We start from the raw sequence: 15,221 nt of genomic DNA, 5'->3' as shown, positions 1-15,221 counted from the left end.
GGACATGACCAGCCTGAGGTCACCCAGCAGCTGAGCTGGGAACAGACCCCAGGGCTCCCAGTCCCAGGCCAGTAGCCTAGCCACTGCAGCATGCCACCCCCTTGCCACCTGGGGCCAAAGTCACAGGCTCTGTTCTCGTGGGTGCAACCTGAAGCCGGCAAGGCTCCAATTCATTCCCAGCCCAATAAGCAGTAGATGAAAGGAGGCAAGGCAGGTCTTGGGGTTAAGGCAAAGAGCTGGGAGAGGAGACAGCTTGGTTGAATCCCTGTACAACCTTGGAAAAGTCACAGACGTGCTCGGCCTCAGTTTCCCCAGCTGTAAACTGAGGGCACCAAGAGCAACCGTAGCCCAGGGTGGTCGCAAGTCTCCAGTTGTTAACATTTGAGATTCTCCCTTGACCATGCTAGCGCAGGGCAGAGTCTGAGCGATATTAATGCCACGACAGCGTGGGAATATCAGCGTCACACCAGTGTGCCCACCACCATAGTGTCTAGGCACCTCTGTAGCGTCCAGGGGCCACCGGGCCCCAGTACCACCTCTGGATGCAGCAGCCCAGCAGGGATGTTAAGACAAAGCGGGCTCTTCCGGGCGTTCTAATGCCAAGGCAGGCCAGGCGGGTTTGACTGGTCTCCTATCACCATTCCCAGGAGCTGTGACAGCCTCCACCTGCAGCTCAGTGAGCTCAGAAAAGAGCGGGCGAGGAACTACTTTTGCTTTCCAATGCCAGCAATTCAAAGGAATCCAGCTCTGAATGACTGGCGCAGAGGTGAAGCCGGGTATCCCCGCGTTTATGAGCACTCCATAGCATCATTCACTTCAATGCACTTTACACACGCTGATGGATTAGCCCTGCCAGCAGGCCTTACTGCCTCGATCCTACAGCTAGAGAAACTGAGGCACAGGCAGGTTAAGTGACTTGCCCACAGTCTCATGGCAACTCAGTAACCAGGAACAGAACCCAGGAATCCTGACACCTAGTCTCCCACTCTAACCACTAAATGTCACTTCCTCCCAGATGTGACGAGAGCCCCCAGGAGTCGTAAGTCTCTGCTTTGACCCACAGCGTGTGCTGCCACCCTGTTTTACATCAATCAGCCAGCTTAGACCGTTAACAGCTGGCCTTGGCCCCACGCCCCAGCGGCTACAGAGCACGTGGCCAATCACAGGCATGGAAAGCAGCTGACGCCGTGGGTCTGGAAGGAATGAGAGGATTTCCCAACCACATGGAGACATGGGTCAAACGCGCAGCCAAGCCACAAGCTTTGACTGACTCCAGGGAGACACTCCCGAGCATGTGTCTACTGTTGATGGGCACTAGGCTGCTGTAGCAACATCTCTCGCTGCACAGAGCCCTCCTAAGCCCCTGCAGAGCTTCTGGGAAGCAGCTGGCCAGCTTTCCTAGAGCAAAGTTTCCTGCTGGTTAGGGAGTGACCCAAATATTGGCCCTCCCACACATTGCCGTGGAGCGGCGAGGGGCTGGGGGCCTTTGGGCGATGGGATGGTGGTTGGGTGATTTAAATCAGATCTCAGGGACTCTCTCTCCTCATTGCCTAGATAGATACAGCTAGTAAAATAACTGGCATTGGCTAGTTCAAGGTACCCTGTGAAAGCTGGTGCACTCATTTGTGTTCTTCGCAATGAAGAAGCAAGCGTCTGGAAGCCCTTAAGCTTCAGTTCCATCAGGAACATCCAATCTGCTCTGCCCTGGGGGACACACGAATGGTCTCGGACACAGACAGTGGTCTTCTTTTGCCTTTAACTGAACCCAGCAATTGCCAGACCGACCTGATCAGAGCACAGGTCCCAGCAGCCCATCTTGGACGGAGACCAGCACTGGCTGCTTCAGAGCAAGGTGCCAGAAATGCCTTAGTGACCCATTTTGGAATCATCTGTTCCTGGAGGAAGTTTCTTCCTGACAGTGGGTGGCTAGTGCCCTGAAGCATGGAAGTTTATATTTTTAGTTTCTCCTGTAACTCTGGATTAAGCCACATAAGCCTCTAATCCTTTCCCACCATCAAGGAGTGAAGGACACTGAAACTTCCATCCCCCCAAATGTTTCCCAGGCATTTGAGTTAAAGGCAGAGGATTTTACACAGCCTGACTAAATTAACCAGCTTTCCCTTGCGTGGTGGCACCGATGTCATAAATCTGTCAGGTCCCCAACCAAACACAGACTCAGGAAGAAACAGATTAGACGAGACCGGAATTTCTAGTGTAAAAACAAATCAGGAAAATGGCTTTTAAGAAGGACTTGGGAGTTTTCTTTAAAGCAACAGAAAAAAAAAAAGAGACAAACCCTTTCTCCTTCCCCCATCCTTTTGCTGGCTACCTTTACGCTGCTAGCCCTGGGATGGCTTGACACGGTCATTTGCCCACGTCCTTCACCCCATATCACCGCACGCTTGGGGAGGGCTGAACGTGCCACTGCCTTCACCCCCAGGAGCTTTTGGCTTTCCCACAGTGCCAAGGGCACCCGAGGAGACTCGCATCCTGGAGTGGGGGCGGGGGGTTTGCTTTTGGAGCCCCCTGGGAGAGGAGCTGGGGGAAAGGCAGCCAGGACAGGAGAGAAAGCAGCGGGGGAAGGACGCAGCCCCCGCCTGGGCGGAGCGAATCCTCCAGCGACAGGACACACCCTGCAGCAAAGGAGTCAGCGAGGTTTTATAACAGGGCTGACGCTCCCACAAGGTAGGAGCATAGGCCTCTAGGCATATGGCAGGCACAAGGCACCCAAAGCTACACCCAGCATACACTGGGATTCCAACCCCTCTCTGTTTCTGGCCTCCCCCCGGCCTGGCTGGCCGGCCCCCTACCAGTGCTATGCGGGTTACGGACGCCAGCTCGGGAGCAGGATCTGTTTCCAGTGAGGTGTGGGGCAGAACCTGTCTGACGGGAAACTCAGACACACAGGAGGTCAACTGTCACCCCGCCATGGAGAGCGGCGGGGCTGGATTAGAGATTGTGGCCTGCCATGGGCTGCCCCCAGCCTGGCCGGGGAAGAGGCCTGGATAGGCTGACCAGATAGCAAGTGTCAAAAATCGGGACATGGGGGGGTAATAGGTGCCCATGTGAGAAAAAGACCCCAAAAATTGGGACATCTAGTCACTCTAGGCCTGGAGAGATTCTCAGCTGGGATGGAGGGAGCAGGGGACATCACTGGGGCTTGCAATGGCTGCAGGATGCCCCTCTGCTCCACCCCAACTCCTTCTCCCTTGATCCTCTAGACGTTCTTTGCTGCCGCAGGGCAGGGGCCATCTCCAAGCGAGCACAGGCCTGGGCCGGAAGGCCCAAGCTCCCTCCTGCTCTCCTCCTGCTTCCGGTCACCCGAGGCGATCCGTTGAGCTGGATAGGTGAAAGGTGCTGGCCGGTCAACCTCAGAGCCCGTCAGGACGGCGACGGAGCAACCTCTGCCTGCATCGTGACCCGGAGGGGCCGTCTCTAATGGGAGGCAGGGAGCTGGGTGGCTGTAGCCCGTTCAGCCCAGGTCACGGCCAATGAGTGCCAGCTGTTTGGAGTGCAGTAGCGGTCCCATCGTCCTAGGCGCTGTCCAGACAGAACACAAAACTTGTCCCTGCCCCACAGAGCTAGGCCCAGTCCAGATGTCTTACCATTCCTATTCCCAGTACATACTCGGCCTTTCCCTCCACGTCACTGCACCATCCTTGCCCACACGCCAGCCGTTCCATGAACCTGACTAGACCCCTCGATCAGATGGGGCTGTGTCAGAGACCAGGTTTCTAGTCCACTGCATTCTGGTGCCAGCACCAGACAGACCCAGCATCAGTCCAAGCCACAAGCACAGGGCTGCCCAGCCCCTCACTGCAAACACCCCACGCTCCCCCGGAAAGGGGCCACCTTTTCCCCCCTTCCCCAAAGTTTATTCTGTGTTAGCTCAGCCTCCTTGGAAGTAACCTTTAATGGCTTTTATCACAGATCAGTTTGGCCCAGTGGTCTGCATCCCTCCTGCGGAATGGGCATATAAGGGGACTGCTGTCCCCTTACTAACATTCAGTGGGGGTGTTTTAGTTGCTAGCTCCCAGTACTAAAAGGGGGAAGGGTGGATGAGGAATCAGGACCCTGAGACTGCCAATCCCTAGGAGCAATGGGGAGAGGCCAATGCTCCAGGTCAGCCTGTATGACAGGGCAGGCAGGCTAATCAGGGAGTCAGGAGGCCAGGAAGGTCCTGTCCTCACTGTGAGTTGGATTTGCCTGGGTCAGAAAGAGCGGGTCCGAGCCAAGGAGGAAGCAGGGGCGCAAGCTGAGCTGGGGAGCAGAGCTGGGCCAGATCCAGAGGGGCCAGAAAAGCAGCCCAGAGAGAGCAGCCCCTGTCCTGGGAACAGAGCTGCAACTCCAAAGCTGGGGGTGCAGCCCAGAAAGAGCAGACTTGCCCTGGGAGCAGAGCTGCAGCAACCAGAGCCAGAGGGGCCAGAGAAGCAGCCTAGGGAGCTGGAGGCAGAGCAGCAGCAGTGCAGAGACCGCGTGATGCAGCTGGGGCTGGAGCAGCCCAGAGCTGGGTGCGGTGAGCAGCTGGGGAGACCGAGGGGGACCCTGGGCAGCGGGCCCAGCACAGGGCGCCGCCTCAGCCAAGGGGCTCTGCAGGCCAGGCGTGGATCGTAACCCCGACAGGGCGGGGGCGACACTGGGAAGAAGGGTCCTGCCACTTAGAGCCTGAGAGCGTGTGGCCACCACCAGAGCAAGTGTCCAACCCACGGCATCCCCGCAGCACAACCAGGGCCTGAGCAGGGGCTTGGGACTTACAAGGAACAGACTGAACTGCCCTGATGTTCCAGAGACACTGTTTGTGATGTTCCCTGCCACAGAGCGGGGTGATGTGTTTCCTTTAACTTTTCCCATTTTTCCTTATTCTTTTAAAAATTAATTGTTGATTAAATAACTTGCATTTGCTTTAAATTGTGTGTAATGGTCAGTGGGTCAGAGAAGTGCCCAGTGCAGAGAGAGTACCCCGGAGTGGGGACACCCTAGCCCCTGTCCTAGGTGACCACAGCAGGGTTGAGGGTCGAGTCCCCCAGGAATCCTGGGCCCAGCCTTGTTGGGGTGACAAGGACTCTGCCAGACAGGAGAGTGGAAGGGGAGTCCTCAAGGGCAAGGAGGCCTCTGGGTAAAGGAAGTGGGAGCGAGGACTCTCATCCTTTCGCTAGCCCACTTCACCAGGGTAGTGCAGAAACCAGGAAAGTTCCCCACGATAGCGGGACTATTCCCCCGCTTACAGGCAGAGTCAAGCGATTTGAATTCCCAAGTAGGTTACAAAGGGATTTAATGATTAACTACGAGGTGCTACTCATATGTTCCAAACGTGTCATTTGAGCCCAAGTCAGTATGTCCTATTGTACAGTTTCAGGCTGTTTTTCCTGCCAGGCCTGCTAATCATTACGGGAGATCATGCTCCATGACGCAACCAGAATACACGCAGCACTCTTCTACCTCCCTCCCATTCATACTCCAGGCAGCAGGTCAGAGAAACCTTCCACCCGGCACCATTCAGCTCAGCCCCTTGGATAAACAGCCGTTTACATACTGCCTTTGATCCTCCAAGGAGCCTAGAGTGCTTTCCACCCCCCACAGCCATGGCTTCACCCATGGCTGAAATGAAACCACAGCTGTCAGACAGGACCCCGCACCACGACCCAAGAGTCCAGGGCACGAAGGGAAGCAGAAAGCCAGGCTGAAATTGCAGAGGGTGGCTTTGATCTGGGAACCGAAATCAAAGCCTCTGCCTAGGCCCCTTCAACCTGAGCGTGGCAGCACATTTCCGTAAGTTAATGGGACCAACCAACATCCAAGAGGATGAGGACGGGAAATCCAGGCACACAGCTGGAACCACACGGACGGTTTCAGAGACTGTCCCGTGGGCAGGCCAAGCGCATTTAGCCAGAGTGGGATTTACCGGCCGGGCCAGTGACATCACTTCCCACAGCGGCCAAGTGTCCCCTAGAGTTTTCCTGTCAAAGCCCAGACCAGTTAAAGCTCACAGACCAGCTCGTAGATAGTGGCACTGTTCCACTTCTGGAGATGGGGGCCACTCGTGCATCCTACTGAGACACCAATAAAACCGTGACCAGCAGCAAGTATGTTAGTGGGTAAAGTACAGCAACGCAGCTCTCCCAGCTCCCACACAATTCCTGTCTCAGCCACTGCCTGGCTAGGTGCTTATACAGCTCCCATCTCGGGTACACTCGCGCCTGACGAAACCTCGGTTCCAGCGAGGGCTCCACTACATGGAACAAGAGCCCACCAGGAAGGTGTTTCCAGAGAAAGGCGGCAACTCGGACCTCTTCCGGGCCACTGGAGCACAGGTGAGTGCCGGCGAGACCAACCCCACCCGCTCAGACCTGCTGTGGCACCGAAAGCCTCGAACCACTTGCTCAGCGAGTTTCTTTCGACACACAGGCCTCCCATCCCTCCTGCCCTACAGGTACGTCTGGGTATGTCTCCACTGCACGCAGGATCTCAGCGTCACTCAGTGGAATGCACTCTTCAGGCTAGGAAGTGGGCGAATGCTCCAGGGCTGCCGTAACTATTCAGCTACCACAAAGGCCTTGAGACTTCTAGAGGAAGGATAGTCATGTGGTTAAGACATTGAGCTGGTACTCAGGAGACCTCAGGCTCCCAGCATGAGCTGGGGTAAATTATTCCATCTCTCTGTACCTCAGTTTCCTCTCTGTAAAAACAGTTTCCCCTTCCGGCCCCCTGTTGCCTGGTCTAGTTAAGCTGTCAGCTCTTTGGGTCAGGGACAGGTTCTCACCATGTATGTGTTTGTACAGCACCTTGCACAATGGGGCCCCGATCTCAGCTGGGGCCTCTAAATGCTCCTGTAATACAACAAGGAAGGCAGGGTTCTGCTGTAAGTGTTATTAGAACAGCTTATCAGCAGGTGCCATCACTTCTGCTGGTCTCTCAATCCGCTAGTGCTACGGAAGGGTCACAAGACAGCTGCTTCCAGCAAAGCTCAGAGACCTCCATTAGGACTGAGAACTTTCAGAGGCATGTTTCTACAATCATAGACATGTCAGACTGGAAGGGCTTCAAGAGGTCATCAAGTCCAGCCCTCTGCGCTAATGCTGGGCCAAGTAAACCTAGACCAGCCCTGACAGGGGTTTGTCCAGCCTGGTCTTAAAACCTCCAGTGACGGGGTTTCCTCCCTCAGAAGCCTAGTCCAGAGCTCAACTACCCTTTCATCAGACAGGTTTTCCTAATATCAAACCTAAATCTCCCTGGCTGCAGATTGAGCCCATTGCTTCTTGTCCCACCTTCAGTGGACCTGGGGAATTGATCAACCCTGTTGATAACGCACCTGAACAGATTTGAAGACTGTTCTCAGGTCCCCCCTCGGTCTTCTTTTCTTGAGACTAAACACGCCCAGGTTTTCTAATCTTTCCTCCCAGCTCAGGTTTCCTAAACCTTTGATCATTTCCGATGCTCTTCTCCAGACTCTCTCCAGTTTCTCCCCATCTTCCCCAAGTGTGGTGCCCAGAACTGGACACAGTTCTCCACCTGGGCTCTCACCGGTGCCAAGCAGAGCAGGACAATGACCTCCCAGGACTTACATACAACACTCTGCTAATACAGCCCAGAATAGTCGCCTTTTTAGCAGCTGCCTCACGTTGTTGATAGATATTCAACTTGGGAACCACTAGGACCCTGCAGATCCTTTTCAGCAGTGCTGCTGCCTAGCCAGGTACTCCCCAGAGCATAGTGGTGCATTTGATTTTTCCTTCCCAAGTAAAGTACTTTGCCCTTGTTGCTATTTAATTTCATGTTGTTGATTTCAGACCAGTTCTGATTTGTCACGGTCATTTCAAACTCTAATCCTATTCTCCAAAGTGCTTGCAACCCCTCCCAGGTTGGGGTCATCCACAAATGTTATAAGCATCCTTGTCACTCCATTCTCCAGGGCATTCATGAGAATACTGACTAGCACCAGACCCAGGACGGACCCCTGGAGGACCCCACTAGATATGCCCTCCCAGTTTGACAACCAACCACTGATAACTGGTTGAAAGACCCTACACGAAGAATAGTTGTGCACCCACCGAATGTTCCCAGTTGCCCATGTCATGTGGGACTGTGTCAAAAGCCTTACTAAAAATCAAGATCTAGCACATCTACTGCTTCCTTGCCCTTCCCTTCTTTGACAGCGAGCAACCGGCCTAGTGGTTTATACTGAATGTGTTACCAGCCTCCCGAATCACGGCGCTCTCATACTGCTGGGCTCAGTGCAGAGGACACTCCTCCCCCTTCGATGTCTCCAGGGTACGATCGAGATCAGCTGGTTTCATTGTTACAGCCCCTAGGGCATGCTCAGCCCTACATTCTGTCCTGGGCTCTCCAGGCCAGAATTTAAGTGCATGATGACACTAGGTAGCCCAGCTTCAGTCAGACTGGGAACCTGAGAGCCACAGGGCCTGTGTGCATCCAGCACCCTCAATGGCAAATCTCCTTGACAACACAGTCCTCCCCAATCATGATGGTATCTGATTGGGCTAGTGTGTGTGGTTACAGGGACCCCAAAGCAGTGTGCAAAGACCAGAGGCCAGCCTTGCTAGCTCACTGGGGTAACCAGGAGACTCTGTGCTGCTCAGATTCAGCGTGGGCTCCGGAACACTGCAGTGCCCGATGCAATGCATGCTAAACCTCAGCAACAACGAGCATGCCAGCCTCTGCGCTTTCACCGCTGCAAGGCCCCAGACGGGGACATCGCAGAAAGTTACCAAGAGGGGAAGCCTGGGAGAATGGGGGCACCCTAAGGCCCCATCCCCCAGGTCCCGAGCACTGCTGTGTAGGCGATTTGCAAGTGTTTTGTATGCAGATCGCATGGGAGAGGGCCAGGGAAAGAAGGATCCCTAGTCCTTGGAGAAGTGAGGAGAGCTGACCTACAAAGCCTGCTGCCATGGGATGCCAGAGCACACACAGATCTGTTTTCCTGTACGTGACTGAGCTGTCCAGCCCTCTAGCCAACAGGGAGGCTCTCTCCCACTCCCAGCCAGCAGTGGTCTCAGGAGGCAGGTTGCTCAGAGCTGCCAGCTCCGTTTGTTTGCTCTGCATCTGCGGTGCAATGTGCTGCCGGGCACACTCTGCTCCCAGCACGCTGCCAAGGACAGGCCACAGCTTTCAGGTTTGTGTTGCAGCCAAGCAAGGTTGCGGCTCAGGCCTGGGTCTAACGGAGGCAATCCCTGTGCTTCAGGGAAAAACAAAAAAACAAAAAGCTAAAGACCAGATAAAACGGACCCACTAGTAATAAAGCACTTGAAGTTTGATGGGGCAACTACAGACCCAGAAGAGAGACGTATGGTCAACAGGAGCAGCAGCCCTATGGAAGGATGTGGACTAGTGGCCTGAACACAGGACCAGCAGCCAGGATACCTGCATTCTAGTCCCGACCCTAACAATGACTCTCACCAGGGCATAGCACTCAAGCAGACTTTCAATTTTTGAGTACCCAACCCGAGACCCCAGGGGCCTGATTCCAGAGAAGCTGAGGACCCACACCATCCGTGGAAGTTGTGGGCACCTCTGTATAGCCAAGCCTAGAGCATCTCAGGTCATAAAATCATAGGGTTAGAAGGGACCATAAGCACTGTTCCCGCTAAGCTGTGCGTGCGCACAGATCCTATACCCCGCACACACGGTGAAACACCGCACGCACAAAAAATGAAACAGGGCGAAATATCATTTACGGGTGACTTTTCACATTGTTCGCCTGCCATCTATCAACACAGCCAGATGCTACTAGCTGGCGGGGGGCGGGGGGGGAAGGAGGTTAAAATTCCCTTTTTCTAAGTATTAAAAAATGACATTGATAAAATAACGGTGTAAAAACGATCACAAATTGCAAATTAAAACTTTTTAAATGTATAAGCATTTTACTCGCTTGGGCGCATTTGCCTCATGGTGCACAAATTTGAACTCTGCTTCAAAAATTTGCATAGAAGAAATTTTTTGCACACACGGCCTGTCAAAAATTAGAGGGAACATTGACCACAAGGGTCATCTAATCTAACCCCCTTCCAAGATGCAGGGTTCGTGGTGTCTAACCCATCCAAGAATGATGGCTATCCAGCCTCCTTCAGAAAACCTCCAACGAAGCAGTTTCCATTATTCCCGGAGGCATCCGTTCCATTGTCCTACTGTTCTTATGGTTCGGAAGTTTTTCCTGAGATTTTATCTGGTCAGGCACCTAAAAATCAGTGGGCACTTTGGAAAGCTGTAGCTATATTCTCTCGGTATCTGTCAACCCACTGGTGAGAATCCGCCCCCTGACAGGGGAAGGGGTTGTCAAGGTTAATTCATGCTTCACGTATTAAGGAAGCACTAAGTGTTGTTACAGAATTGCACCACTCAGCATGTGCATTATAGATCTTTCACCTTCTCCGGAAGCATCAGATACTGGCCCTTGGGGGACACTGACAATGTTTTATATACAGGCACCCAAATCTGTGAGAGAGTGTTTGTGGATTTCAAGGCCTGTCAGGACCATCACAAGTAATAATAGGTTTCAGAGGAGCAGCCGTGTTAGTCTGTATCTGCAAAAAGAAAAAAGGAGGACTTGTGGCACCTTAGAGACTAACACATTTATTTGAGCATGATCACCTAGTCTGACCTGCTCCATAGCACAGACCAGAGAATTTCAGCAAGTCATTCCTGCATGGAGCCCAATTACTTCTGAATGTGGAGTGGGTGTGAAGTGTCATTTTGACAGCCCAGACTGGCTGAAGCCTTCAATTTGCCAATAGTGAATTTTTGAAGTTCAACTCACACACTCAAAACCTGGAGAGTGGGAAGCTCTCTATTCAGTATAGCAGGCTAAGCCATTGATTTGTGCAAAATCTGCACTTTCGGTTTAAAACAAACAAACAAACCATTCAGTTTCTAGGCCTTACCACTGCAAAGAAAACCTTCCAATGTCGCCTTCCTGGGTCTACCCACAGGAAGCTCCGGTGCCTCGGCGGCTGATCAGAGTTTGTCAGCAGCAGACAAGTGAAAGGAACGACACTCTGCTGCCATTCGTAACCCGGAGAGCAGCTGAGAAATGGTCAAGAAATCAGGTGAGTTTGGAGAAAGCACTGAGCAGCAGCTGCAGAGGCAGGCAGAGGAGTTGACTGAGGAGGATGAGTATCCAAGGATGAAGGGGAGGAGAGAGATGCTCCCTCCTTGCCCTGTGTCCAGGAGGCTCGAAGGGAGACACAGAAAGCAAAAAGGTGATGAAGATTCATCTTAGTTGCCAGTTGGTGGAGGCCGACAGGAGAGGGAGCCCACCTACCCACAGAAGCAGAAAGCCCAGGATCCTCTTCCTTCCCAAGAGTGGCTTCCTCATCCAGGTGCTGCCTCTGGAACTTGATACTTGGAGCTCCCCACCACCACATCTGCCCCCGGCTACGAGGCGTCTGGCAAGTTTTTCCAAGCCCTGAGCCACGTAACAGATCCAGCACAGGTCCGCAGCCCCAGCCAGCAAGCCTCGGTCCTGTCCCAGTAGGGCATTCAGTCCCCGTGCCCCTTTCAGTCTACGGCCACTCTGCTGAGGCTGCCAATAAAGGAGCCAGCTAGTGCATAGGGTGAGGCGGGTGTGTGTGTGTGGGGGGGTGTGTGTGTGGTGTGTGTGTTCTGCAGAAGGGACACTTGTCCGCTTCTGAACAGAGACCCACAAATGCACTTCACATTGGGGACACCAGAACGGCCTTGAGATGGGGGGGGGCTCTCAGATGCTACTGACACCTGGCATGAGCTGGGGTGGCAGGCTCAGGAGCCCATTCTCAGCTCCCGGAGCTGGCCAGTCCCACCATCCCTTGCTCTGGTCCTGATCGGGCCCTGGGTGTGCCCGTAATGCAGACGATCACTACCAAGAGCCAGAGTCCTACTCTACTCTATACAGGCTCTTATATATCCCTTAGTATCTGAGCACCCAGGAAACTCCAGGGAGTAATGGATCCGGGACTCTCTCTCACACACTCCCCACCCCCCTCCTTGTGTGCACACTTTTCAGATCTGGCCATGCCAGCTTCCCTGACAATCCTTACAAGACACGGGAGATAGGCAGACCTTACCCCACAAGTGAGTCTATGGTACCACACAGGGATCCCAGCCTGCTCTGGTCCCAGAAGGGGTACCCCATCTTCCTACCCAGCTACCTTCTAACTACCCACACCCAGCAGGGGCTCTGGGGACACGGAGCCTTGGCAGCAGATTCCACAAGGGTCCAAGACGGATCCGGCTACTCCACCTCGCGTTGAACTTCTAGAATTTGGCCTGTGAAGCAGGGGTTCACAGAGGAGATAGAAGGGTGTCATACATTCGTGGGCACGCGCTGAGTGTGGGACAAGCAGGTGAAGCCCCGCTAATAGGCATGGAGTCCATAACTGTTCTAGCCAAAGGCATCTACGAGAGAAATGGAGTCACAGCTGCAAATTCTAGGCACCAAAGGCCCCGATCGCACACCGCCCTGGAGTAAGGTGACTGCTGCTTGGGGGCAGTCAGGGGCAGGGGACAGAGCAGTTTTTCTTTGCAATTTGGGATCCAGGGCTCAGGCCTGTCCTAGCTTCTCTCTCTGCTGCTTGAGGCACTCCAGTTCATCTCAATCCACTGGTGGAAACGGTCCTCAGAACAGAGGGTTCAGCTCCTTGGTCAGGCAACTTTGCCAATCCCTACTTTCAGCCAAGCCACCAAGCGGAGAGCTCCCAGGCCATGGGCTAGGGGGAGGTGAGCTGACTCCGTGGAGCCTCTGTCACCACTAGTAAGGGGGTGGGGGTGGGGGGGAAGAGACACAAGCCAATTGCAGATGAGCATCATGCATTACAGGCCTTGGAAAGGTACATTTGGGCACTTCCTGTTCACCTCAGCACATTGTCCAAGGAGGAGAAACCCATGCAAAATTCAAAGGCAACACATTTCAAATGGATACAAAATGCTGCATTAAAGAAAGTCGTTAACCGATGGAACTCACTGCTACCAGATATTGAAGCAAATAGCTCAGCATGATTAAGAGCAGGATTAGAGAATATGACATGCCAGGACACTGGCTAAAACAGAAGAGTTGTAAGAGATACCCAGTCCTTCCACTCCAGGGTAAAAGTCTAGGGGAGGTGAGGTTAGGAAAAAATCTCTCTCTCTCACACACACACACACACACCCTTGCGGTTCAGTATGGCACAGTTAGATATACAGAATGGGGACTTTATGCCAGCAGCCTGTCACTGGGAAACAGGATACCAGGCCAGATAATCTATCTGTTCCACTAATGTAAGAAGAGAGGGTACTACATAAATCATTGATCTGATCAGTTGCATGCGGGGTCCCTGGAAACTCTCCTGCACACAGCCCCACATTCCCACCAGTTTCCTGCCCTCCACAACGCACCTAGAAAATGAAGAAATACTGAAGCAGCAAATACACAAGGAGTCTATTGCATCCCACCGCTGCAGTGTTTTGCAAACAGCCTGCTTAACTCCAGAGCTCGTGGGCACAGACAACGCAGAGGGTACATCTAACATTCCCACAGATCCCAGCCGGTTTCTTACCTTGATTTTATGCAGGGATCTCTCCACCTCCAAGACCTGAATCCACACAACGAGTCCCGATTTGTTATAAGTTTGACTCCAGCCTGCGTCCGAGTTGCATTCGGTCCGGAAATTATTAAAATCCCGATCGTCTGGGATCTGTACGCTTTCCCGGGTGGACATGCTCGTGGAAGGGACACTGACAAATTCTAGTTTTAAGTTTCCTTAACAAGAATAGGCACGGTGGGCCTGGGACGGTGTCTGTCTCCCCCTCCCCGTCCCCACTCCAAAAAAACGGAAATACTGGTTTTGCCCCAATTAAGAGATTCTGAAACCAGAAGGGTTTTGTTTTTAAAGGTAGGGGCGGGGGAGGAGGGGAAGAGGAGACGGTTTCAGAACAGGCAGGAAAAGCAGATTTCAAAATTAAGTTCTCTACAGTGAGAACCAGAAGCTGTCTCCTAAGGGCTCCTGGTGGGGAGGACTCACCAGATGGCTCCCCTGCAAACAAAAAAGGCAAACGAATATAAATATTTCAGCACAGGCTAGAGGAAAACCCTTGAAATATCACTGAGCTGCCCTGGTCCTTTCTGCGCTGGAGAAGTGTGTTTGTGTGTGTGTAAATAGAGTCTCTCCGCCCTGGGGGGGAGGCTTTCGCCTTTTCTCCCTGGCTCCTCAACGTTTAACGCCAAGTTGTGCGGCTCACCGCAGCCTCGAAAGCGGCCCCTGCTGCCCAGGTGTGCCGCCAATGGAGAACAGGTGAGTGTGATTACCGCGGCAGGTGGGGCGGGCTGCTTCCTCCTCGGAGGATCTGCCTGTCTGAGCTCCCCCGAGCCACGCAAGCTTCCTGCCCGGGAGGCGACGATGGTGGTAACCGAGTCCAAACAAATAAAACCACCCCAACTCCGGGCAAGGGATGGATCGCCCACGGAAAGCTGCAGCCGGTCCCCCCTCCTCTGGCTCCAGCCCAGGCCGGAGCAGCAGGTTAGCAGCAGCTGGGGCTCTGCAGAGGAGGAGGAGGAGACGAGAGCAGGTCCCCGGTGCGCAGCAGAATCGCGGCTCCCAGGAGAGAGGTTCCACCCCGGTCTCCCCCCGCCTTGCGCCGGCTGATCCTGCCGGCCTGGGGCGCCCCGCTGGGTGCTGAGGGCTGCCGGTGGCGGCCGCCCTGCCTTTGGCTGCGCGGCGGGGGCGTCGGTCCGGGAGGTGAAACTGACCAGCCGAGCCAAACCCCAGACACAGCTGCACCTCCCAGGGCGCTGCCGGAGGATCCCGCCGGGTCCTAGCGTCCCTCGCACGCGGCGCCGCGGAAAAGGACGGGGCGAGAGGGTGTCGTGGGCCGGCATCACGGAGCAGCCGCCGGGCGGGCAGCCAGGGGCTGGCTCAGGCGGGATCGTTTCCAGGGGGCAGGGAGGAGGGCAAGGCGCTGGCCTGGCACTCAGCCGCTTGGTGTTCGGGCCCTGTCTCTGCGGGCCTGACCTTGGGCAAGGCACCTCGACTGTCCTAGGGAGGTTTTCTTTCCGTGTGCAGTGTAAACCCATCCGGGCAAAGCCCGGGGCTCTCATCTTGGTTGGGGTGCTCCTGGGATCTAAATAAATAATGATCATCGCTTTCGGCATCCGCCCCCCACCCCCCATGCAGCTGGGATGAAGGAATCCAGGCGATTTACACCCTCCCGTTAAAGGCCGTAAAGATGCTAATGCGGAGCTGTCACGCTGCTTT

General features: G+C 54.2%; 1 protein-coding gene across 1 annotated transcript in view; it reads right to left on the bottom strand.

Moving 5' to 3' along the window:
• STARD10 (StAR related lipid transfer domain containing 10) overlaps window positions 1–14,738 on the bottom strand; it is a 55,587-nt gene extending 40,849 nt beyond the window's left edge. Inside the window, exon 1 of the mRNA XM_077830924.1 lies at window positions 13,527–14,738. Coding sequence (XP_077687050.1) covers window positions 13,527–13,688 — 162 coding nt within the window. The 5' untranslated portion in view covers window positions 13,689–14,738. The remainder of the gene's footprint in view (window positions 1–13,526) is intronic.
• Window positions 14,739–15,221: the final 483 nt, after the last annotated feature.

The sequence above is a fragment of the Eretmochelys imbricata genome, chromosome 1, assembly GCF_965152235.1.
Source record: "Eretmochelys imbricata isolate rEreImb1 chromosome 1, rEreImb1.hap1, whole genome shotgun sequence".
In the NCBI taxonomy this organism is placed as follows: domain Eukaryota; kingdom Metazoa; phylum Chordata; order Testudines; family Cheloniidae; genus Eretmochelys; species Eretmochelys imbricata.
This window is presented reverse-complemented; position numbering and strand designations above follow the sequence as displayed.